At 45.6% G+C, this 25,514-nt stretch overlaps 4 protein-coding genes across 10 annotated transcripts in view; 3 read left to right on the top strand and 1 right to left on the bottom strand.

Moving 5' to 3' along the window:
• Positions 1-254: 254 nt before the first annotated feature.
• creld2 (CRELD disulfide isomerase 2) lies at positions 255-3,522 on the bottom strand. The gene is made up of 10 exons (XM_031865852.1): positions 3,163-3,522; positions 2,912-2,994; positions 2,495-2,605; positions 2,273-2,364; positions 1,979-2,155; positions 1,775-1,873; positions 1,584-1,667; positions 1,353-1,448; positions 1,043-1,183; positions 255-749 (listed from the first exon to the last, which is right to left on the bottom strand). The coding sequence occupies exons 1-10, from the start codon at positions 3,295-3,297 to the stop codon at positions 691-693; spliced, it is 1,077 nt and encodes a 358-aa protein (XP_031721712.1). The 5' UTR covers positions 3,298-3,522; the 3' UTR covers positions 255-690.
• A 587-nt stretch (positions 3,523-4,109) lies between these two features.
• On the top strand, positions 4,110-6,431 carry LOC116393484 (zinc finger protein RFP-like). The gene is made up of 2 exons (XM_031865850.1): positions 4,110-4,191; positions 4,331-6,431. Exon 2 carries the CDS (start codon positions 4,333-4,335, stop codon positions 5,950-5,952), a length of 1,620 nt encoding a protein of 539 aa, XP_031721710.1. The 5' UTR covers positions 4,110-4,191; positions 4,331-4,332; the 3' UTR covers positions 5,953-6,431.
• Positions 6,432-8,072: 1,641 nt separating this feature from the next.
• trmu (tRNA 5-methylaminomethyl-2-thiouridylate methyltransferase) lies at positions 8,073-11,890 on the top strand. The gene is made up of 11 exons (XM_031865851.1): positions 8,073-8,273; positions 8,431-8,596; positions 8,692-8,798; positions 8,973-9,095; positions 9,177-9,349; positions 9,442-9,495; positions 9,616-9,682; positions 9,933-10,033; positions 10,196-10,340; positions 10,428-10,510; positions 10,641-11,890. The coding sequence occupies exons 1-11, from the start codon at positions 8,192-8,194 to the stop codon at positions 10,788-10,790; spliced, it is 1,251 nt and encodes a 416-aa protein (XP_031721711.1). The 5' UTR covers positions 8,073-8,191; the 3' UTR covers positions 10,791-11,890.
• Positions 11,891-12,558: 668 nt separating this feature from the next.
• Positions 12,559-25,514, top strand: part of celsr1a (cadherin EGF LAG seven-pass G-type receptor 1a) — a 79,314-nt gene continuing 66,358 nt past the window's right edge. For all 7 annotated transcript variants that reach the window (XM_031865620.1, XM_031865619.1, XM_031865615.1 and 4 more), the window contains exon 1: positions 12,559-16,267. In XM_031865620.1, the coding sequence (XP_031721480.1) occupies positions 12,733-16,267 (3,535 nt within the window). In that variant the 5' untranslated portion in view covers positions 12,559-12,732. The remainder of the gene's footprint in view (positions 16,268-25,514) is intronic.

Raw genomic sequence — 25,514 nt, 5'->3', positions numbered from 1 at the left:
TGCAGACTTTCAAGTCGGTGCTAGAATGGCTTGTGTGAGGTCCAGGCCTCGTGGGAGAAATGTGGATTAAATGTGTGGAAGTAATCCAAGACTGAGAATATTAAACATGTAGGTATGGAGATATCCAATATACAGTTATGATTCACTATGGTGAAACACACTCCGACATGACCATGCACCAGAATGGCTATGAGATATGAGGACGATGGGTAAACAGTGAGACACTATAGTTACTCCTTTCTCGGCACTCATCTTTGTAAGCATCCAAATTCTATATGGCAACACTGCCACCATGTGGTCATCTTTGATCACTGCAACACCACCCAACATCCACCTGCTAATGTAATCCATTGCACTACACAAAGGACACATTGTACAAGAAAATATACACACACACCCTTGTTGACATGGGTTTATCTTAAATTATATTTAATTCACCTTTATTGAATCTTTTTTTTAAAACCATACAACAAATAAAGACAAGTGGTAGTTTGAGCACACCAGAGAAAAGCAACAACGACCAGCGTACTGAGAGCATAGAATGTCTCTTTTTTTGTCCTTTAATCCATGATCCACTGCTGGAGAAAAACTTGCGTGGCCAGCGTTTGTTGGTACTAAGTGCATCTGGTAAAAAAAATGGGCAGTTTCAGATGTGCAGAGGTTCTTCCTGGTCCGTCTTTGGTTTGTAAATCAAAGCTCCTCGTTTGGACTTGTGGTCGTCTCGGACGCTTCCGACCCCTCTTCTTTTTCTGATGAGAATCGAAGCATGAATAAATAATTATACATATTCTAAAATAGTCCAATATATTCTCCTTTAATATTGATAATATGATTGTGAAGCTGAACAGGAATGGATCAAAGAAAAGTGTCATTAATGGCTGGATTGTGACAATGCGTATATATTCTTTCTAGGCTGTGGCATCACTAAACTTTGTAGTGGACAACTTTCTGATCAAATGACAACCCCAAAAAAAAAAAAGTATACAGCTAAATTACACAACCTGCAGGGCACAGATAATATGACACCAACACTAATCCTCACCTGGCTGGAGCGTCTGGACACACTCTCCCTCTTGCTTCCCATAACCACTGGAGCAGATGCACACATGGCTGCCTTTAGTGTTGACACACTGCTCGTGTTCCTTGGTGCATACCGGCTCTGGCTGGGAACACTCGTCAATATCTGGAAACACACAATGTGAGGCAAAGCTGATACACCGACCTGACCGAAACAAAGTTCTCTCTTCCGATGAGTTTGTCCGTTTCTGAAATACTCCTCACACATCCTTCTAGAATTGACATACAGCCAAAGGGAGTGAACCCCTTTAAATAGTGAATTATTTACATTATACCTGTGCAGGTGCCCTCTGTGTCTTGGTACCCAGCAGCACAAGCCCGGCACTTATCAGGACCGGCCGCAGTGCAACCGGAGCACAATTTGTCGCAAGCTGCGAAGGACAAAAGCAATTTTATATACATGATGGCAGAAATACACATTACACTAGCTACACTTCATCATGCAGTCGCTATTGTTGCGACCCAGTCTTACGGACAAAATGTGCAAAGCAGAGAACGTTAATTACCCGAGCAGGAGTAAGAGCCTTCCGTGTTGAGGCAGTATTGATCTTCTTCACACGGTGAAGGATCTGCGGAGCACTCGTTTACATCTGGAACACACGACATGTACTGCAGTGAGGTAGACAGTGGTGTGTACACAGACCATGCTTTTGTTTTTCTTGTATACTAGATGGAGACTTTTTACTGGTCCTCATACCAACACAAGCTTCCTGCTCGTCGTCCTCCCAGCCGTCTTTGCACTCATCGCAGTCCTGATTGGTCGCTCCAGTGCAGGTTTTGCAGGACGAGTGGCATTCTGTGCGAGAACAGATTTCACTTACTCACTCTTTTCCTTCGTATCTAAATGAGGGCAAGTGATGGCATCAAAGAAAGAGCTGCAGCTTGTTCACTCGATGTGTACCTGTGCACAGGGAGAAGGTGTCGTTCCTCACTTCGTTGAAGTAGCCGTCGATGCAGTCGAGGCAGAACTCCCCTTCATAGCCGTGGTCACAGCTGCACTTCCCGTTGCCTCCGCGAGTCCCGTCGCCGTCACACTGTCCATTTCTATGACAAGGTGCGTCGGAGCCGCCCACACAGTCTTCAAGACATTAAATCAGAAAGACAACAAAACTAATATTTAACCACTGTTTGCATCAGGCCCTTGTGTATATTTGTTCAATGCAATACTTTTGAGCTAAAGTACATCTCGTCTCACCATTGCAGTCCGGTCCAAATGTTCCCTTTGGACAGCACACTTTGATGGTGTCGATGCAGAACCATTTATGCAGATCGGGATGTTTTGTTTTCCTGTATTGCAACAGGAAAGAAAACCACAAGACATGAGATTTGTTTGCTTGCCATCGTGGCTGAAACTTAACTGAAACTTAGAAAATATTTGCATTAGCACACACACACACACACACAGACACCCACCCACCTCTTGAACCACCAAGTCTCAAAATGGTCTTCGTGCTCCTCCAACATGCGGTTGCACTCGAAGCTGCTGCTGTCGCACAGCCCCTCCACGATCTCCATCAGACGGATCTCGCTGTAAAGGAAGCAAAAGGCATGAACTGATAGAAGTTTGGAGATGAGCATGTGCTCACCCATAAGCTGTGCGATAACACAGGAAGTGTTTGTTGCACAGCTTTGTAGGCCTTGCGAGAGTGGCAAATTAACACATTCTGCAGTTTTGTCAGCTATATAGTCAAATGCATATCGCTCATCTACAACATTGATAAGCTTCTCGCACCAAGTACAACAGCCAGCAGCTCTGGTGCAAAGCAAACACGGCTCTGATGACCCGGCTCCTGTGGCAGGGTGACCCGGGTCAGGACAGGCTGCACCGTCTCACCTCGTCTCATATTTAGACAGTGTTCTCTCCTCCCAGGCTGTGTTGCCACCTCCAAAGTTCTGCTTTGCTGTTCTGTCAAAGCCCTGAAATATAAAAAAAAATAGTGGTACCGTTTGTACAGACAGAAACAGTGAAGGGTGTGGATTATGTTTTAATACATTTGGCACCATTTAAGGTAGCAGGAAACATTCACAACAGAGCAAGATAATGACAAGCAAACACAAGGGAGAAGCGTATTCGTGTTCTCTTACCTTGTTGAAGTTGTCAGTAACTTGCTGACAGGTAGTACAGGCGCTTTTTAAATCCTTCTTGGCGTCGGTGACTTGAAGAAGTAAAACAAGAGTTACACAGGACAATAGCCGCAGCTGCGGACCGGTGGGCAGCATCTCAGCCGATCAATTGGGACACCGTTTCATATCAGGACACACGTTTAAGCCACTCGCAAGCAAGCTTTCGACTAATGTTAAAGCGCTGCAGGGTTGGACACATCTAAATGAGCTGCTCCTAACATTAAATCTAGGTTTGCGCTGTCTATGCCAAACGCTACAAGATAGTATTTACATGCCGGTTGTGGGGGAAAAACCGATACGGCTTTAGACTTCCGGGTCTGCCTCTTGGTCGAATTGTGGCTCGCGCTGATTTGCTCAGATTGCCTGTCAAGCAAGTGTACGACCAATCACAAGCCGCCACGCGCGGGACAAACAGTTCATTCCCTGCAATTGGGCTCGTTTGAGATGAGCCAGTCGGCACAATGCATGCCGGTTAGATTTGTGTCCGGCTTGATCCCGATTTGCTCTGACGTCATGAACACGTGGGCAACGATAACCTCACGAGAGCTGATTGGCTCTTGGATTTGACGACAAAACACCACGTTTTGTAGAAAATCCTATTTTTTCATTCCTGCTGCTGTCACACTTAACAATCAACACTGCTTCAGTAGAAACTGACTTAATTCACTCGTGCAATATAAATAGTTTCCTGTCGAAAAATTACATCTGTGCAAAATCCAAGAGCGACATGACAAGACTAGTCTATAATTCGAAGGATATGAACATAGTTAGCAAAATAGGCCACCATTACTCATGTGAATGGAGTCGAAAGAGTTCATTTTTTTATTTATTTTTTTACCAGGAAGTGTGCAGTTCCAAAGCAGGGGAGGAGCTCTTACCTACGTCACCATGCGAAAATGAAACTTAGTGAGGAGTCGAGGGACAAGTTCTTAAAGTGTAGTTAACTTTGAGTATTAAGTGCTGCTGCTTTGAAAACTTCCTCTTTTACAGGTAAGAAAGATAATATAGTTCAACTGTTTTCATTTCCTTTATGCGTTTCTCGTCACACATAACACAGTTTCAACAGATTATGCAGCCCATTGACTTGAATTGTATGAGTTGTAATTGCATTTGTGTACTTCTTGTCCAGATATGGCCACCGCCAGCAGTCTGCTGTCAGAGGACAAGTTCCTCTGTTCCATCTGCCTGGATGTGTTCACTAAGCCGGTCACAACGCCATGTGGACACAACTTCTGCAGTGCATGTATCCACACGTACTGGGACGGCAGTGACACTTGCCAGTGTCCATTATGCAAAAGGGTATTTCCCCAGAGGCCTGAGCTCCAAGTCAACACTTTTGTGTCCGAGTTAGCTGCTGAGTTTAAGACGCTGGTTCAAGTCAAAGCCTCAACCCCAGACCCACAACTTCCTGGAACTGCAGACGTTGTTTGTGATATCTGCTCTGAGATGAAGCAAAATGCAGTTAAATCTTGTCTGACGTGCCTGGTGTCCTTCTGCGAAGCTCACCTCGAGCCACATCAGAGGGTTGCCAGTCTCAAATGCCACGCACTGTTAGACCCTGTGAAGAACTTTGACCACAGAATGTGCAAGACCCACGACAAGACAACAGAACTGTACTGCAGGACTGACCGGGCCTTTGTTTGTGTGCTGTGTCTCAAAGCCGATCACAAGAGCCACAATGTCGTCCCACTTGAGGAAGAATACGAAGCAGCGATGGCAAAAAGAGATGAGGCGATGGCAAATATCCAAAAGATGACACAATCTCGGTACAAGAAGATAGCTGAGGTCGAAAGGTCAGTTGAAGCCAGCCAGACGGAAGCTGAGAAAGAGAAAGAAGCCAGCGTGCAGGTCTTCACCGACTTGATCCGCTCCATCCAGAGAAGCCAGGCCGAGCTGGTCGGGGTGATCGAGGAGAGGCACGGAGCAGCGAAGCAGAAGGCTGAAGATTTGATCAGAGAGCTGAGGGCGGAGGTCGCAGAGCTTGAGAGCAGAAGCGTACAGCTGGAGCAGCTGTCGCAGTCTAAGGATCACCACTATGTTCTCCAGAGTTTCCCGACCCTGCGCTCTCCTTCAAACGCCGACCGGGCCGACATTGGCGTTCGCAGCGATCCGTCTTTCGAGGCAGCGAGAGGCGCTGTGACTCTGCTGAAACAGAGAGTTGATGAAATTCTGGAGGAGCTTCCGGAGATCAAAATGAAAAGAATGAGAGAACATGCAGTGGACTTGACTTTTGATCCCGACACAGCATATTGTTCACTTGTCATAAGTCCGGATGGAAAACAAGTGAGAAATGCAGGCATAGAACAGAATCTTCCCTCCAATCCAAAGAGATTTGAAATGTGTTCAGATGTTTTGGCTAAGGAGGGGTTCACAGCAGGGAAGTTTTACTATGAGGTGCAAGTGAAAGGAAACACTGAGTGGCTTGTTGGAGTGGTCGGAGAGTCTGTGGATAGATGGGGTAGTAGTAAATCAGTAGAAAATGGTGCTTGGTTCATTGGGCTTGATGAAGGAATATATATTGCATCTACATCACGTTGGGTTAAATTTACACTGAAAGAAAAGCTTCAGAATGTGGGCGTCTTTGTGGACTACAACAAAGGAGAGGTTTCTTTCCTTGATGTGAATTCTAAATCGCGTATCTATTCTTTCACTGGCTCCCACTTTAGAGAGAAACTGTTTCCATACTTTAGTTTTCAAAGCAACAGGGATGGAGCCCCTCTCATCATAACCCCTGTACCTCAAACACACTGAGGTTGTTTGTTCTTCGAAGACCGCAGAATAGATAACATTGGTCTCAATTAACACACTTAACAAATCTGCTTAAAGTATTACCAACACATTTGAAATGTTGTATATAATCAAACCATCGTCTTTTATATCTGTAATGTTTTCTGCCCATGCAGAGATGTACAAAAGAAGTGGGACAGTGGTGTCTTTTGTCGACAGTGCACTTTTCTGTTTATGTGTAGATGTAAACAAATGATTCTAATGTTGCACAGTCCGATCATGTTGTATGACAATGGCTGAGGTTATTAGTGCTAGATTATGGTGATATATTGTGAAGTTACTTTAATATTTAGTTGCTCTCATGTATATTTTGATAGGATTTTCTTTTTCAAAATTTCACATGTCGGACTTTTTTTTTGTTTGATGTCATTTGAATGAAGACATGCTGTGTATACAGCCACTACCCTGACAATGTTTATCATAGTAAGACTTCTACAAAGGCACAGCACTGGGGGGGGAAAGTCCAGTGTGTAACAACTTCTTCATTTTGCTGGTTTCTTGTCATTCGACACGTCTGACCAGAATAAACGAGACGTGTAGAATCATTTTGTCATGTCATTTCTACCTGTAAGATTCCGTCACATTATTAAACTCAAAGTTCTAAAGCGTCTAAACATCTCTTGACAATAGACATGACCACCACTGTCTGAGCAGTTTGCAGGTTCAGTGTTTTGCGCAAAGACAGATTGACGTCGAGGGGTTTGAACTTGTGACATTAAGGACACCTAAAACTACATCTCACCTCTAACCCCACCCGCTAGAAACCCGGCTCAGTGAGCCCCGGCTCCTTGCAGCTCTTAACATTTTAGGTGGGCGGTGCTACTCGCCGAATAGAATATCTGCTTTGTGAGATTTCAATCAATAGTAGTCTGCCCACATCTTTTGCTCCTGCCCTCACACTTGTGTGTGTGTGTACATTCTCCTCGAGTGTGATGCGTGGGCCAATGTTCTTAAGCACTACTGATGGAGCTCATTCATAACTGTGACTAGAACCTGGTGTGTTTCATTGTATTTCATTAATTGGACACAAGCCCATTTTCTCTAGTGACAAATATCTTGTGATCATTTTCTGAGTCATTTACACTGAATCTTTCGTTACAGCATGAAATGAGTCAGTAGACTAATGAAAGAGATGCAGACATCAACCGTATGCTATAGAGAATGGAAATCAAACGTCCAGAAATACCAGATATTTAGACATTTTCAAGGTGGAAGGTAGTATTTATTGTGGATAATTTTTTCATATTGTGTGAATTTTAAAATGGTATTAATACAATTGCATATTTTGTCAGAATGTATTCCTTTTACACTCACATTTAAGACAAGGGAATTCCAGCGAGACATGCCTTTTCTCTTTTAGTGACGTCTCTACCTGACTGACAGATGCAGGTCAGCTGTGTCATCAGGTGCAAAATGGAAGTATTCAAAATAAATTAAATTGAATTGAATATTGGGATACAATTTACTAACACAACCTGATCTTAGTAGACTTGTTTAAGTCAGCATTTCCACTGCAGGTGAACAACACTTATCTATACAATAAATACTTTGTTACATATATGGTTTTATGGAACAGAAATATGAGTAAACATGGTCCATTTATACTATTTATTATAGTGGGAATTGAAATTAAAGACAAGCCTTGTCATAACTTTGCCGCTCAACAAGACTAGTTTTGGGGAATATGATGCAGAATTTGACCATTTTGACCGACATAATACTGTTATGCAGAGGGGGTGGTATAGCGCATCAGCTGGTGCTAACTGCTGTTCAACAACACAAAGAAGAAGAAATGCTCCATTCATGAAACAGGACTTGTGTAGTGACAGTCCACCAACCCACCAATGTTGCACGGTGTTTAATTTAATTCCTGAACTCCAGAGTAGTAGAAGTTGGGGTCATTTACTTCTCCATACAGATGATGAACCATTTGATCTTAGTCAGTGTATTGATTTATTTCATGTGTCCTTTAGCAGCACCTAGTGGCAATTGTAAATAGCTGCACTGAAGAGGAAGTGAGCAAATAGGTACGTTATTTTGTGTCCCCCACCAGCAACCATGGTTCCGTTTCAAAGGTGGTTTCTAGTCGGACGTTATTATTAAAGGGGCCAAAAACATGGCTGCCCACGAAAGTGACAATTGGGGACTTTTCTTAGTTACGCAAGAAAAATAGTATTAAAAGGAAGGACTGTCATTTGAAAACATGGGTTTTATTAAACACGTGGTGTGCGCCATGTCCGGCGGCGTCGACAGCTCTGTCGCGGCACTGTTACTAAAGAAAAGAGGTGAGGAAAAACCACACACACACGCACACACATGCACACACACTTGAACTGACTTTGCTCATGTTAAATGGTCAGCTAACCAGTTGAAACCGCACTCCCTGGAGAAATACAAAGCCAGACACGCAGCTGTTTCTCTCTCTTTCCCTTCCACCTGAAGGTTACAGTGTAACAGGAGTCTTTATGAAGAACTGGGACTCACTGGATGAGAGCGGGGTGTGCACCACAGAGAAAGACTGTGAGGACGCCTACAGAGTGTGTCGGACCCTGGACATCCCCTTCCATCAGGTGTCCTATGTCAAAGAGTACTGGCATGAAGTCTTCAGGTATTTGCTGCAGCCGTGTGTGCACGAATCACAAACGCCTTTTAATTGTGCAACTCTTTAATGTGAACGCATCATCTGTCTGTTGCCTCTTTCAGTAAACTATTGAAGGAATATGAGAGGGGGAGGACGCCTAACCCAGATATACTCTGCAACAAGCACATCAAATTCAACCATTTCCACAAGTATGCTCTCACCACTCTGGGTATGTGAATCATAATGTGTTCCTACACCGATGTAAACTCATTCCAAACAGCTGTTTAATATCTGGTAAACAGCGGGTGGTGGTTGGAGATCAGAGGATTGAATTGGACTGATATCAATGTCGGACACACAACACGTGTGGCGTTTCATTCGTGTTGTGCTGTTGTCTATTCAGGGGCGGATGCAATGGCCACAGGCCACTACGCCAGGACGTCGCAGGAAGACGAAGACGTGTTCCAGCAGACGCACACAGCGCCGCCGTCCACTCTCTTCAGAGACCGATTCGAGACTAGAAATCGTAAGAGTTTATGACAGGGAGTGAAATTTCACCACAGCACCAGCTTTAAGGTCTCTTTAAACTCTCCGTCTCTCTTCCCAGCGGTGAGGTTGTACAAAGGAGCAGATCTCCTCAAAGATCAAACCTTCTTCCTCAGTCAGGTCTCCCAGGATGCCTTGCGACAAACCACCTTCCCGCTGGCCGGACTCACCAAAAACTTTGTCAAAAAGATTGCTGCTGAGGCCGGGTTTCACCATGTGCTGAAGAAGAAAGAGGTAGCCACACATAGGAATAAAGAAAGAAAGATGCATCAATAGGGATCTATGGATTCACATTGTATACCAACAGTAAACTTTATCTTCTTTAGAGTATGGGCATCTGCTTCATCGGAGAGAGAAACTTTGAAAACTTTATTTTGGAGGTAAGAATTAAACCCTCCAAGTAGTTTGTCAACATGACACATTTATTTTTCCTCTCATCTATCATGTATTGACCAATGCATGTAAAATAATACTGTCTTTTTTCTTCTTCCTGTTTCCAGTATCTGGAACCCAAACCGGGGAACTTTGTCTCCATCGAGGACGGGGCTGTCATGGGAACACACAAAGGCATGCCCATTGTTGTTTGAGGCTCTCAAATTGTGAACCTCTCTGACCCAATGAAGAACTGCTGTGTCACTATTGCCTTATTATACAGTCCGGATGTAATGGCTCTCACATGTATCATATCTTAGGCCAATTAACACTTAAATCGCTGTTTTCCGCCTCACTCGTGGATATCCTTTTAAATTTGTGTTTCAAACTACTGACACTTCAAACATCTCATAGTGTACTTCCTGCTCCTTCTCTTGTCCTTCAGGCTGGTTCACTTTGACGCTGGGCCAGAGGGCGAGAATAGGAGGGCAGAGGGACCCCTGGTTTGTGGTGGACAAAAACACCGATACTGGAGATGTGTTTGTGGTGAGAAAGTTTGTCGAGGTTGTTAAATGGTTAAAACGCTGCGCTAACATTTAGGATTTACATTTAGTGTGCTCACTTTTTTGAAGGTGGAGTCAAGCGTGCAACATTGTTTGACCAACTTTTTCCGTTGCTTTTTATTCCCTTAAATGTGTTGCCGATCAGGCTCCGACTACCAATCACCCGGCTCTTTTCCGTGACACGGTGCGTACAGACCGCTTCCACTGGGTCACGTTTGACCCGCCTCCTGAACTAGTCAAGACCCAGATGATGGAGTGTCATTTCCGCTTCATCCACCAGATGCCTCTCAGTGAGTTTTGTGTCCCGTACGTTGATGAAAGAGTGTTAACCGAACAAATAAAAACTTTTTTCTTTTTCTTTTTTTTGTGCTTTCCAGCTCCCTGCACAGTGACGCTGAACATGAACGGCTCTGTGTGGATCACACTCTCCCAGCCGGTCAGAGCTCTGACACCTGGACAGGTAACACACCTGTGCTACAGCATACAGTGCGATTGCTTGGGCCTGCCAGTAATAACGGCAAAAAGCTTTCTCTTGTTGTAGGAGTGTGTGTGCACGCTTTCTCAGCCCTTCTTAACGTTCCTCCCCGCAGTTTGCCGTGCTGTACAAAGGAGACGAGTGTCTGGGTAGTGGGAAGATCATGCAGCTGGGGCCCAGTGAACACACACTCCAGCGGGGCAGAGAACAGATGGCAGCAGCCGCGCAGCACAAGGACCAGCCGAGCCCCGAACCAGCCAGCTGAGACGACCGGGGATGGGCACGAGCTCTGCCTGGTACATTAGGTAGAGCACACTGTTCACGAGGGATCAACTGTGACAGGGAGGCCGTTTTAGAGACCCTAGAGGGGGGATTGTTCTTTAAGTACTTTGATGTATTGATGGGACCAGGACAAGACGCTTTCTGAGGTTATCTGCTGGCTGCTCAGGTAAACTATCTGCTTCCAAGCCTGTGTGCTTTGGAGTGGAGACGAGATGCAATAATTTAAATAAATAAATAAAAAAAAATCAAGCTTTTCTGTCAGTTCACTCGAATATCGGATGTGGTGCTTTGCCTTCATTTATGCTCTGAAACTTCTCCATAGTACATTCATGATGTCATTAGATCTGTTTGCTGTGCATTGCAGAGACCTGCAGCCTGGCATTATGGTAATTAAGGCAAAAAAGACTGGATATTCATGTATGTAAGTGCTCGATGTATTTTCAATCGCTGCAATTGTGGTTATCTTTTGGAAAATAAGTTGCCATAACAGAAACTAAAGTCAAGCTCTCTTTTTTTTTTAAATGTAGAAGAACAATCCACGGACCTAAACTTTTTGTACGCTGAGTTTTTGTCTCCATACAGTCAACATTCTGACCTGTGCTCTGGAAGAAAAGCTGTCTTTGTTAATGACGCTGGCAGTCATTAACTCTTCAAATGGCATATTGTTGTAAGTTCTTGTTAAACTACGAACTGTAAATACTTGAACATTTACCAGTGACTGAATAAACCTCATAAGTGATGTGTTGTTAATATACAAGTTGTACACTGGCTGTCCTGCCGTTATTGATCCACAAGGGGGCGCTGTTATACAAGATCAACCTGCAGGGTGAACCTGTTCTCGAGTCAGCATTGTTTTGCACGATCAGCATACTGTATATTCCTATGAATCCTCATGACACGTATGTAAGAACATACTTATACAAATGTGACCTCATCATGTTTTTTTCCAGAAATTATAAAAAAAAATGTTTTGGACAGTTTGTCATCTGTCACTGGTTTGGGGGGGGGTCATAAAGGCTCAAACCAAAAACAGTAAGAGAATAAGAAAAGGTTCTGCTGATATATCATCATGCAACACATTCAAGTGAAAATACAAGTTCCAAATAATGAAAATAGAGAAGAAAACACACATTACATGGTTAATGTATTTCACTAGCAGATAAAGAGTCGTTCTTATTTTCTGAGAGATAAACTTTGCAAAGAACAGTTACTGTGTGATGACCATTCAACATTCTCACCATGAAGAACACGGTATGTTATTTAAAATAGGTAATACAATAATAACTTATCAAGCTGTCATATTTTTTTGCTGATACAAGGATTTGAAGTGTTTTTTACTCCATGAACACATGAGTAGCAGCGTATTAGAGTTGTGTGACATGTCAACATCACTTTCTAAATGTTGGACATTGAAGTCTTAGTTCAGCTGTTTTGTGTTATGCACCCTCAATGCTTACTTACATTCAGCATGCACACAGTACACCCTCTAAACACGCATTAGGAATTTCACCCAGCTCTCACCCTATTGTAATAACAATGCACTTGCGCGCATTGGTCACCCGGTCAGGTCCACTTCCTAAATCTCCATGAGAAAAAAAAAAGCTGCCCCCACCTCCCCATGAAAGCGTCCCTGAGGGGGGAACGCAGCAGGTTTATGGTAATAAGGCTCCGAGGAGAAGAGAAGGAGGAGGAGGAGGCGGAGGAGAGCCACGGAGCCATTTTGTACTCATTTTAAACTCAGTGTGGGTTAACGCAGCTGCTGCGCGCCGTGGACGCGCTGATGCTATGGATACGGAGCGACTTTTTCCACGTTAAAACTTCACGATGAGGGGTAAAAGCAAAACGCGGTGTTGGGAGAGGGAGAGTTAAGGCTTTTGCGGAGGAGTTTGTGTGAAGTTGAATGGGATTTTGGCAGGTTCACAAGCATGGAGCTACCGATGTGTTGGATTTGGGTTTGTGTCCTGCTCAACGTGCCGCTCGCGGGATGTTTGGAGATACACCTTTCGGAGATTTTACAGCCCGGGACCCTTTTGGCAAACCTGTCGCTCGGCCCCGGATGGACTTTTAAACTTGACAGGACTTTATCAGCAAAATTCATTCAGAGCTTTTTCCAAGTCGAGAGACACGACGGGGTCGTCCGTCTGTCCCACAAAGTTCAGTGCGCGCACACGGCGAGGAACCCGGCGCCTGTTTATTTCAGAACAGGTTCCTTGACGTCTGGGGACGTTATCCTGACACAGTTTAATGTGTTCGTCCACGGCCAGGACTGTTTTATTAAATACAAGAGAAAGAAATCGTCAGGTAAGCCAGACATTCACATTAAACACCTCACGAAACTGGAGGCGACTTCCTGCTTACCGGCAGGTAAACTGCTGCTGAACGTAACAGAACTTTTGCCCACCTTTACGCGCAACGTCGCATTTTTGGACAGCATGTGTGTCGGCAAAGACTTGAGTGCAGTATTCAGGCGTGGGGATCTGTTCCTGGCCAGTGACTTATGTATTGAGCACCGAGGACAGCCCGAGGCGAGTTTGCACTGCGCGCTGCACAGCTCTGCGGGCGCCAGGCTCTCCGTGCGGCTGAGTTTGACGCTTCTAAAAGCGCATAAGCAACACGGGTCCGTCGCAGAGAGCATGCTGAGAAAGTCTGGCAGATTGATCCGCAGGGGGAAGCGACAGGTGAACGCGTCTCCCCAGTTCCACCTCCCCAACTATCAGGTGTCCGTGCCCGAGAATGAGCCGCCCGGTACGCGTGTTATCACCCTGAAAGCCACTGACCCGGATGATGGAGAGGCAGGGAGGCTGGAGTACAGCATGGAGGCCTTTTTTGACAGCAGGTCCAACGACTTTTTCGACATAGACTCTCAGACAGGGAGCATAACAACCGTCCAGTCACTAGACAGAGAAGTCAAAAACACCCATGTTTTCAAAGTCACTGTAATTGACAACGGCTCCCCCAAGAGATCTGCCACTTCTTACCTCACTGTCACCGTGAGTGACACTAACGACCATAGTCCGGTGTTTGAGCAAACTGAATACAGCGTTAGCATCCGGGAGAATGTCGAAACAGGGTTTGAAGTGATGACAGTCCGAGCCACTGATGGGGACGCTCCCTCCAACGCCAACATGATTTATAAAATCGTCAACGGCGACGGAGTTAACTCTGTGTTTGAAATCGACCCCCGGAACGGCCTGGTGAGGATCAGAGAGCGGCCTGACAGGGAGACCCGGGCCAAGTACCAGCTGATTGTTGAGGCCAACGACCAGGGCAAAGACCCGGGCCCCCGCAGTGCCACCGCTACTGTCAAGATCTCTGTGGAGGATGAGAATGACAACTACCCACAGTTCACTGAAAAGAGGTATGTTGTACAGATCCCTGAGAATGTGGCGGTCAACACCAAAGTCATCCAGGTGGAAGCTACGGACAAAGACGAGAGGAACAACGCCAAAGTTCATTACAGCATCATCAGTGGCAACGTTAAAGGACAGTTCTACATTCACTCCCCCACTGGTGTGATCGATATCATCAATCCTCTGGACTATGAGATGATTCGAGAATATAATTTGCGGATTAAGGCTCAGGATGGTGGCAGGCCTCCTCTGATAAACGGCACAGGGATGGTGGTGGTGCAAGTGGTGGACGTGAACGACAATGCCCCCATGTTTGTCAGCACACCTTTCCAGGCTACCGTGTTGGAGAATGTGGCCATTGGTTACTCTGTAATCCACATTCAAGCAATTGATGGTGACTCTGGAGAAAACGCCCGTTTGGTGTACCGGTTAACTGACACCACGCCGGGCTTTCCGTTCACGATCAACAACAGCACAGGCTGGATCACAGTGAGTGAAGAGCTCGACAGGGAGACCACGGACTTCTACACCTTTGGCGTGGAGGCGAGAGATAACGGGATACCTGTGATGTCCTCCTCAGCCAGCGTCAGCATCACGGTGCTTGATGTGAACGACAACCTGCCCACTTTTACAGAGAAGGTCTACTCGCTGAAGATCAATGAGGATGCTGTCGTGGGTACCAGCGTACTGAAAATGACGGCCGTAGATAGGGACATCAACAGCGTGGTGACCTATCAGATCTCCAGTGGCAACACCAGGAACCGCTTTGCCATCACTAGCCAGAGCGGCGGCGGTCTCATCACTTTAGCCCTCCCCCTGGACTACAAGCAGGAACGCCAGTACGTCCTGACAGTCACCGCCAGTGATGGAACACGCTACGACACTGCTCAGGTGTTCATCAACGTGACGGACGCCAACACGCATCGGCCCGTCTTCCAAAATGCCAACTACCAGGTGATGCTCTCCGAAGAGAAACCAGTCGGCACCACTGTGGTGGTGATCAGTGCGACGGACGAGGACACGGGGGAAAATGCTCGCGTCACGTACATGATGGAGGACAATGTTCCTCAGTTTAAAATTGACCCAGATACAGGTGCCATCACGACACAAATGGAGATTGATTATGAAGACCAGGCCTCCTACACATTAGCCATCATTGCCAAAGACAATGGCATCCCTCAGAAATCTGATACTGCCTATGTGGAGATTAGCATCCTCGATGCCAATGATAATACTCCTCAGTTTCTAAGGGACAGATACCAGGGGACCGTATTGGAAGACGCACCTGTCTATACCAGCGTTCTCCAGATCTCTGCTTCGGATAGAGACTCTGCCTCGAATGGCAGGGTGAGCTATACGTTTCAGGGTGGCGATGACGGAGAGGGGGATTTCCACATCGAGCCTTACTCTGGTATCATCAGAACTGCTCGCAAACTGGACCGGGAGAATGTTCCTGTTTACAATCTGAAGGCCTACGCTGTGGATAGGGGGGTTCCGCCTCTGAAGGCTGCCGTTCCCATTCACGTGGTTGTCCAAGACATAAATGACAATGCTCCAGTGTTTGAGAAGGACGAGCTGTTCATCAACGTGGAGGAGAACAGCCCGGTGGGGTCCGTCGTGGCCCGGGTCACTGCCACCGACCCCGACGAGGGCACCAATGCTCAGATCATGTACCAGATTGTGGAAGGGAATTTTCCAGAAGTTTTCAATCTTAACATTTTTAACGGCGACCTCACTGCACTCACAGACCTGGATTATGAGACTAAAACAGAGTATGTCATTGTGGTCCAGGCCACCTCAGCTCCGCTAGTGAGTCGGGCCACTGTGCACATCCGCCTCGTAGATATGAATGACAACATGCCGGTGCTGCAGAACTTTGAGATTATCTTCAACAACTACATCACCAACAAGTCCAACAGTTTCCCATCAGGAATAATAGGAAAGGTACCAGCTCATGACCCGGATGTGTCGGATAAGCTGCGGTACAAGTTTGAGTCTGGAAATGAGCTCAATCTGCTGCTGTTGAACGAGGACACTGGGGATCTGAGGTTGAGCAGGGACCTGGACAATGACAGGACCCTGGAAGCACCCATGACCATTTCCGTGTCAGGTAAGAAAGACATCTGAACATGTCTTCTTCCTTTTACTCTATTTGCAAGCTTTTTCTTTCTCTTTCCATGTCAGTTGCATGTGTAACAAGGTGCTAAAATGTGTTAAAGACGGAAATTTGAGTCACCACGTGTGATGCATCAACACTCTGCCGAGTCGATATATAGAATCTGCTGTTGAATAGAGACCGAGGGCAGGTTTCGGCTGTGGTGTGTTGACTGTATGTTCAGTGAGTGGTTGCTGCAGGCTCTATGCAGGATCCGGTTGTGCTGCTTTTGTGCCATTTGGGTGATACATGTTCTGTGTGCAAGTGGTTGGTTGAGGTAATAAAAAGGTGCTATTTAGCAGGTCACCCTGATAACTGAACCTGCTTTGTTGTTGCAGATATGTGGGCAGGCATATGCACACGCATGATTTCCCTCCCTTAGAGCAAATAGGCCGCATTCTTTGAAGTGTCTGAAGGCCTGGTGTAGGTGCGCTGCAGGGAGATTTATGTACATCTTGTGGCAAGAGGTCTCCCAGGATTTCCCCAGAATAACTTACCACGATGTGCATAGTATCTCACACAAACGGCGATTTTGAACGAAATGGAAGTTTTTTGATGCAGTTTTGTGTTGGTGTAACTTTCTGTAACGTGAGTTTAGATCTCAATGATTGTTGTGCGTTCATATTACAAGGGCATGCAGGGGGGAAAATTGGCTTAACTTGCTTCTTTTCCCCCCACTACAGAAGCAGACTTTATTCTTTCAAGTTAAAGATTAGACAAATGCAAACACGGAACATTTACACCTAAACTGGCAGCGTAATGGCTACAGTCAAGCACGCACACACACACACACACACTTTGCAAGAAACCGCAGTGATATTAATCAAGCAGTTGAACAGGCAGGATAACTCTAATCCCCCTACAGAATAACTACCCTGTCACCTATTGACCACTGGTTGCTCAACCTTCTTTCTTTCTTATTCTTTTCTCGTTCTCCATCTCTCTCTGTCAGTTGATCTCTTAAAGCACATTAAGTCCTGAAATGGGCAAACGGCCCAACACAGCCTCAGCTCACCCTCTCTCTGTATCATTCTATCATCTCTTTAAACTAAGGCATGCCAGGCTATCGCGCACACTGACTCTAGGAATATAAATTAGCTAAAAAAATGGACCAGGATGCACTGGGGCAAGCCCACATTCACAGTATATAATCGAATCATGTTTGTGGTTATTTTAACTGTACGCTCTCAATCATTTTGACGGCTAGAAATAATTCTCAGAACATTTTGCAAGTGAGAAAGGTTTTTTTTTTTTTCTTTAATATTTTTCTTTGATAATTTCATTTCAGGGGCATTTCAGCCTTTGAAAGCAGTAAAGTAGTTCTTGAGCTGGACTTAAACCTGCATTGTTATACTCCATGGTTCATCGGGCAGTGGAAGGCTTCCCCCCCAGTCGCCCCCCCTTCTTCCTCTACAGTGGTTTTCTTAAAGGACTTGTGCCCTGTCCTTTATCTTGGACAAAAGACGGACTGTCCTTTTCTAAGTGCTTTATGGTCGTTATAGACGACCTGTGGAGTGTCCGAGGAGGCAGTGACTGACCACAAGCAGTCCTCATTCACTTACACCGCATTCATGTTTGTCGAAAACAGCTGACAGCTCTTGCAGTATCCCTGACAATAGTGAACTCATAACGGTCCCAAAGGGGATTGGACCCCTTCATTACTTGCAACCATGTGCGCACACACACACGCAAATATAAGTAAGCACGTGGTCGCGTACAATTAAACAAATTGTCCCCCTCCCCCCTTTTTGGTGGCTCACACTGATGTCAAGTGTTAGGTAACCATTACCGCTGGTGTCTTGACCTTTCGACCCCGGGCTCTTGTGAAAGGAAGGCCTCAGGGGATTGGTGAGCGAATAGCACTTTAACAAGAGAGACGAGTCTCTGATTGTGCCTCTGGCTCAAATGGTCTCCCATATTCTCTTTTGGCATATTTAGTTTTATTGCGTGGTTGTTGTCTTTTCTCATTCCCCGGCCCCATGTAGGGGCCCGAGTCGAACCGGGTCCAAATAATGCTCTGACTATGCGGTAGAGTCTAGCTTTACATCCACAGATCTCGATCCTGAACCTCCAATATGTTTTAATTTTGAGTGCATCAGAGTTATCAGCTCATTATGTCTTCTCACATCAGCATTGATGTCCTCTGTCCATGATTGATGAGATTAATCGGAGTGCATTAGCTCCGTCTTGCCGACGTACTTAACCCTGATTATTATTCCTGATCAATTAAACAAAAGACATCTTGACTGCGGAGGACATTATTCTCCTCACATCCTGCTAATCAAGGCTCTCCCTTGAACCTGTCAAAGAAGTGCACAGGTGCTTTTATTGTGGCGAACAGAAGGCCCGAGAATGTTTCTGAAACACAAGAAGGCCCTGATACCTCTCCCGAGATACACTGGCTTTACACACTCTGCTAGCCACAACACTATCTGTCCTCGGTCCCTCTCCCCCTGTGCTTGTGTGTGTGTGTGTGTGGGACGGTAGCTCTGTGACTCGATAGCTAAGGGCTATGTGTTCTCTTTGTAAGCGCTCTTATCTTAGCTTGTCAAATTTCACTTAAAACCTTTCTCTCTGTTTTTTTAATAGCGGAGTATCTGTCAATATCGAACTGCCACAAATAACGGAGTTGTACAGTATTTCCGTGTGGTGCTCCTTTAGCCTTGCTTTCTCATCTGTATTTTAAACTAGACGTCACTGAGCCCTATCCAGTCAGTGACAGGTCTGTGATTTCTTACAAGTTAAAATTAGCCCGCAGTGGTACACCCTTGAATCACCATTTCTCCAATTTGTTATTGTGGTTGCCACGCAATTAGACTCTCAGACCAGCTGGTTGATCTCCAGAACTGACAGTCAGACCCATTATCTAAACCCAAGATTCACCAGCACTTGGCTGGCTTCTGTTGTTATTAATGTGCCTCGGCTGTCAGCTGTCTAGATAATTAGTGATTTTGCTTATTCGTCCATGTAACCACCACATTCTTTGATCAGCTCCAACCAAACTTGCCGCTTCCTGATGTGCAATAAGCATCGCCTAATGTGCACTGGAGGTTTTTTTTTCTTTCTTTCCAGGAAGCGTTCTACCTGATAAGTTGGGCTCACAACAGCCAAAGTTAAGGCTTGCACCGACTGGCTATAGGTGGAGTCGTGTTATATCATTCAGTGATACAGCATAGCAGATTCCACTATAGCATCTTCTTCCACCTCGGCTCTGATCTTTTTCCTTAACTTTGGTGAGCGGGACGGCATGCCGCTACACACACACACACACACACACACACACACACACACACACACACACAAACCCCTCCTGGCTGTCCTCCCCCTCTTTTCCCCCATGGGGATTTTTTTCACAGAGCTTCCATGCCTTTGGTTTGGCTCTTAATCCCGTTGGAGGAGTTGCATAGCTCAGCTTTTTAACATTTCTGTTCTCGTCCGCCTGCCCCCCTCCAACACACACTTTCTCTGCTTCCTCTCTCAATACACATAATTAGATTCCTACTGTGACACAAAAGCTTTAGCTTCAGCTTTTGTGCCTACTTTATGCGTGTACTCACTGACCTTCCACTTAAAAACATTCCTGTGAAAACCGCTTTATTCATAAGGAAAGACAAGTGTAGTTGTCTCTTCGTTAGGAGGCCCAGGTGCTCTTGTGCAATAACCTGTGGAGTATTGGGCGTGATGCGTTGCCCTCTGTATGCATTTTGCAGCTTTTCATTCATTCTCTCTTGCCACATCATCATCATCATCACCTGATCCAGCAAGTTCCTCTGTTCATGGGACAAACCTCCTCCTGTCAGACTTTCTGTTCCCGTTTTTTTACCTTCTTTTCCCCGGGTAACCGTCTCGCGTTGGATGTTTCGACAAACGAGAAGCGACTCCTCGCTTGAGCGCGGGCGTGGTGGTGATGACACGCGTGACCTCTCACCTGTGAGATCAAAGTGGGACATGGGGTCTTACACACACACGCTCAGCGGTGAGAAATGACCCTGAACTCTTTCTACACATGACTTATGACCTCCCAACCTTGATGGATGGGGCAGGGAGAGGAGGGGGGGGGGAGTTGAAGCAGGGAAGGCATGTGTGGATGAGAGATCTTGTCTATGTGGCTCTGAGATGTCCGTATTCCTTTGTTGCTTAAGTCAAAATCAACAGAAGTAAAGTTGAATAACCACAATAACAAGCACGTGTGTGTGTGTGGGGCGAAGTCGTTTCAAACTGCAGTTTGAAACGTCCTGTGTGCTTCAGTCCTGTCTGCAGCAGCTCATATGTTTTTCCTGCAGTATGTGTGTGAGATATGCTGCCATTCCCGGGCTTGGCACCCTCAGTAACTGATATTGGGAGATCCCATTCATTCCTAAGATATCGCACACTGCTGGCTTTAAGCTGCACCCCTCTCCACATTCCCCTCTGTGTCCTCCCTCCTGCTCCTATCTCACTGCTCTTTCCTCTCACTTTCTGACTCATTGTCTTCCCCCCCAATGTCTTCTCAGTCTTCCTTTGTCTCCCTGCACTTTTCCAAAGAATGCACCCGTTGCTTTACTGTGTGCCTGGAGAGTGTTGCCGTCCCGCCGCGTGGTTGTCGAAGCTAAATCTGTCCCTAGTGGTTACAGAAACTTATTCGATTACTGTCCGTCTCGCCTTCTCTGTCCGTCCACATGCCTGTCTGCCTCTGTGCCCGTATATCTCTTTGCCTGCATTTTGCACACCAGAGGACGGGGCAGAGAACACGTGCAGGTGTAATACCTCGTCTCCATGTCTCTGTTTGTGTGTTCAATGAGCGAGAAAGGAATCGCACTCGTGCTTAATCTCGTAGCATCCACCGCGGGCTTTAATGTTTGGGTCTGTGCGAGCATGTGTGCCTCCGGGCCGGAGTTTGAAGTGTAAATACCAGTGGGATCAGGACCGGTCACTGTTTGACTCCACTGATGTCTGAACACCCAATTGCAGGCTAGAGAGAGGGGGGGGGCGTTTAAGGTTCCAAGGGTGTCTGCCGATACCGTCACTGCCTGAGAGAAGGAATAGGTGATTGTGGGATAGGTTGGGGGCAAACTGCTCCCTTTACCTCGCAGGAAAAATGACTTTGTTTGACTGGAAAGATGCTAGAAGAAGTTCGGTTTCATTTTTTTAAGTTCTTTGTATCCGGCGACAGATGTTAGTTTTAACACTCCTATCACTGTTTGGCATTGTCTCTCCCTAATCTGTCCACCTTAGGCTACTGCAGCCATCTTTCCTTCCACACTCTTAATCCATGTGCCGCTTATTTTATCAAGATCGGTGTTTTTGCTTCCAGCAGGAAATCTCTCTGATCACCGTGCTTGTTTCCCGTCAGAAACGGAGGTGACTTCCCAGCATGCAAGTGTGTGTGTGCTGCGGGGGGGGGGGGGGTTGTTTGTTTGCAAACACCCATGTTTTGTGTCCGGGTTGAGCAAGGTAGAGGTGGTGGTATTCAGAGGGAGGTTGTAATTTGAGTGTATAAATGAGTTTTTAATATATGCGAGTTTGTGCTATTTGGTGATAAAGGACTCCATCTGGTTTACCACACAGATGCCACACACCCTCCTTTCCCCTCTCTGTCTCACACACACACACACACACACACACACACACACACACACACAGGCAGGGTTATCTCTCGTTTACATGCTGCCGGACAGTGATTTCACCACTCAAACTCCAACAGGTTTTGGGTGGTGGAGGGGTCGTACTTGATTGTAACTCGACACACCTCTCTCAGTCCCTTTCCCTTTTCATTCTCTCCACAATCAGACGACACAGTACTCTCCTTTGTCCCGCTCGCCGAGGAGGCCGGGAAAGCATTGCGGCTCGCCGGCGGCTCACGAGTGTGACATTACATGCGTCACGATGCACGGTGACCAGCTGCAGGAATGTTAAGTGGTGGAGAGGTGGGGGCTGAGGGTGTATACAGTGCTATCTAGCCGGAGTGAATGACAGGTGTGACAGTGAATGAGAAGGAGGCAAAAGAAGAGGAGAAAGAGGAGATGATAGGGGGATGGTTGGAGCCTCACTCCACTGGTGTCCTGTTTTGCGGTGTTCACACAATTGTGGCTCATGTCTGATTTTGTGGGATATGTTTTAGGAATTCTGTAGGAACCCGCATGATGAACTGACAGTGAAGTCCAAAGATGAGTTTTGGGAGTACAAATAACAAAAGACTTCATCTTTATGTACCTGTTTGTCTTATTTATGCTATTTAAGCTTTAGGCTTTGACACTTGACCCCGTCAAGCCTCTCTGGTGCCAAGTTATGGCAACAGTCTCATGTGAATGACATGACATTTACTTGTTGTCGCAGCAGTGTGTACAAATTTAGATATGAGCGTTCAAATACCAGTCATGTGTAGGTTGCATGCCATGAGGTAAGGCTGTTTACTGATGTACCGCATCGACTTATGTGACTGAAGTTCATGTAACTGTGTCAACGCATGAAGCCTTAGGTTCAGAATCCGTTTTCTATGTCTCACTGGTTACTTTAAAAACACACAGTTTGCCCTTTAGCTGCATAATTGACTTTTCAACTGTTAGAAACCAGACTTCAGCCCGAGGTGTCCAGGCTGTTCTTCATTCTCTAGAACGAAGACCAGAGGAAGCCAAGTGTTCATCATCAGGGTCTCAACAATGACGGACAACCGGCCTGAGGAGCTGAGGCCTGTTAACTCAGTGCAGCCTTGTATAACTATTCTTAAAAAAAAACACAGATTAGGAACATCAAAGACTTAAGAGCAACATTTAATCCGTGTCAGAAAGCAATCAGCAGCTGTTCTTCAGAGAGGTTTGTACTCTGTGCGCTGAAATACTTTGGGTGCCATTACTTCGAAAGCAAATCTTGTATCTTAAATGTATCACGAAGGATCTGAAAAGTTAAAGGAAATCGACAACTTGTTTTAACACTATAGTTCTTGTGCGGATTGTAAAACATTAATCGGTGAGCTTTAGAGGTTACAGATTCATGCTAGGCATTCCCCCCTGTTTCCAGCTAAGCTAACTGTCTGCTTGCTGTACTTTCATATTTGGCATACCAATGTAAGAGTGGTGTCAGTCTTCTCTTCTAACTCTCCGCAAGAAATCCAATAAAAGTATGTCCCGAAATGCATCAGTTATTAAATTGAATTCTTTGTTTTTTCTATTGCTAACTCATTTATTATTGGCTGTTTAATCTATATTTGAGAGAAGTCAGGAAGGTGAGAAGAAGAAGGGACAAAAATCCAAAATTTCAACTTCCCGCCTATTTACAACCCTACTTTGCTGTTTGGAGTGTACCCTGCAACCTCTGCTCTAATCCTTCCCTATGTCATTACTTCTGCCACGAACTGTAACTTCATATCTCATCCATTACTAAGGACCAACCCCTGCTCCCTGTGTGTTAGTCCTACGTGTAATGCATTGGGCTACGATCCTCACAGCTATTAAGACTTGGCATTGGCACTGACAATGCAGGTATTAGGATGAAATGTCAAACGGCTTAAATGGATTGAGTTCACTGGCACAAACGGACCCATAATTGTTGAACGTTGAAGTTCCGTTGCTTAATCCAGACCTAAACAAAAAAGGTGCCCTTCTGGAGGAATTGTTATATTTACAAAAATAACCTTTGATACACTTTATGGTTGTGAAAAATAGGTTGAAGTAGACTAGAAAAGTTTTTTTCAGTTTGGAGTTTGGATGAAAACATTTCTGTCAATGCGTTTCCTGAAAACTGACACCATCTCATAATTGGACTTCCTTATAAACTCGATTGGGGCTTCAACACTGACCCTCTACGAGTGTTGACTTTGGACTCCACAGAGAGACTTAATGCCAGATTGTGTTCTCAGAGGTGTCAGTTTTCAGTCATTCCCCCTTTAGCAACAGCCAGAGAAGGAGCCGGTGACAGTTGTAATCCTGACGGTTAATAGCTTGTGTGTGGGAACTTGTTGATGCACGCTTGGCTCTCAAATTGTTGCCCCTTTGTGTCTTACTATCTGTCAAACAGCACTCGATTTTCCCCAAATGTTATCTTTTCGATTAAGTGGCAATCGTGCGTAGATTGCTGGTGGTGTTGATGCATCTATAGATCCTGCGTCGGTGTATTGCTGAGGTGGCTGGCAGCGTGATATACAGCCATGCTAGCAGTCTAATTACAAAGCCTTTTAATCTCGCCGACTGTGTGTTCTCCAGATTTTTTAGGGTGAAGCTAATTTTAGCGCACAGTTTATAACTATTGGATGGATTGTTATGGAATTTGGTGCACCCATCCGTGTTTTTATTTTGAATTATCCAATACTTTGTTTTATGACCAAGTACCTGCAAAACGAATTACATTGTTGTCATCCTTAGCTTGTTACTTTGTCTTCAGTGCTAATTAGCAAATCTTAGCATGCTAACACACACATCGATGGAGGTGAACTTGGAAACACACCTGCTAAATATCAGCAAGTTAGCAGTGTCATTGTGAGCATGTTAGCATTTAGCTCGGAGCAGCTAAGTACAGCCTCGCAGACCTGCTAGCGTGGTCGTAGACTCAATGTCGTGTTAGCTCTACGGAGGTTTTTATTTGCAGAACGGATGCTAATTTTCGACTGTTATGCGTTTGTGACTCTGTTGATCCCTGGAAGGATACTTCTTTTTACCCCTCTCTGGGGAGGTCAAGCGCAAAAGGATTTAATGTCTTGCTCAGGGGCACTTCCGTAGCCTGGATGTTTACTGTCATGAGGGGATTTGAACTGGCAGAGGAACATTTCCCCCCCCCAAATGTGTCAGTCACAACTGCTGTCATCACGGGCATCACCTGACAACCTCCATGACAGCTTCTGTTCTGCTCTGACAGCACCTTTCTGTCTTGTCAGCTTTAAGGGGAAAATATGTGAGCGCACAGTATGCACTCATTATGCATTAACACACACAAGAGCACATGGAGCATCGCAGGCAAAGCGAACACCACACCCTAGGTCACACTTGGCTCCTAAGGGCGGAGCGGCTTAGGCCTCTGTAAGCATTTCAAAGGCACAGACTAAGGCGTGCGGATTGAAGCTTTGTGTGATTTATCCAACACCTCCAGGCCTCATCTTTTAACAGAGAGGGAGAGACGATGTAGACAGAGGGAGCTCCGAGGTGTATTGGGTTTGCTCTGCCTTTTGATAGGGTGTCAAGACGCTTCTTTGAACTGAGACATCCTCCTGTTACATTTTGGACGGGTTACACAT

Source organism: Anarrhichthys ocellatus, unplaced genomic scaffold (genome assembly GCF_004355925.1).
Source record: "Anarrhichthys ocellatus isolate YVR2014 unplaced genomic scaffold, GSC_Weel_1.0 scaffold33, whole genome shotgun sequence".
NCBI lineage: Eukaryota > Metazoa > Chordata > Actinopteri > Perciformes > Anarhichadidae > Anarrhichthys > Anarrhichthys ocellatus.
This window is presented reverse-complemented; position numbering and strand designations above follow the sequence as displayed.

Coding starts and splice junctions, on each gene's coding strand:
- creld2 (XM_031865852.1), bottom strand. CDS start 3,297: ATGCTGCCCACCGGTCCGCAGCTGCGGCTATTGTCCTGTGTAACTCTT. Junction 1,184..1,352: donor CACAGAGGGCACCTGCACAG/GTATAATGTAAA, acceptor GTGTGTTTCCAG/ATATTGACGAGTGTTCCCAG. Junction 750..1,042: donor TGTCCAGACGCTCCAGCCAG/GTGAGGATTAGT, acceptor GATTCTCATCAG/AAAAAGAAGAGGGGTCGGAA.
- LOC116393484 (XM_031865850.1), top strand. CDS start 4,333: ATGGCCACCGCCAGCAGTCTGCTGTCAGAGGACAAGTTCCTCTGTTCC.
- trmu (XM_031865851.1), top strand. CDS start 8,192: ATGGGTTTTATTAAACACGTGGTGTGCGCCATGTCCGGCGGCGTCGAC. Junction 8,799..8,972: donor GTATGCTCTCACCACTCTGG/GTATGTGAATCA, acceptor TTGTCTATTCAG/GGGCGGATGCAATGGCCACA. Junction 9,683..9,932: donor TGTCATGGGAACACACAAAG/GCATGCCCATTG, acceptor CTTGTCCTTCAG/GCTGGTTCACTTTGACGCTG.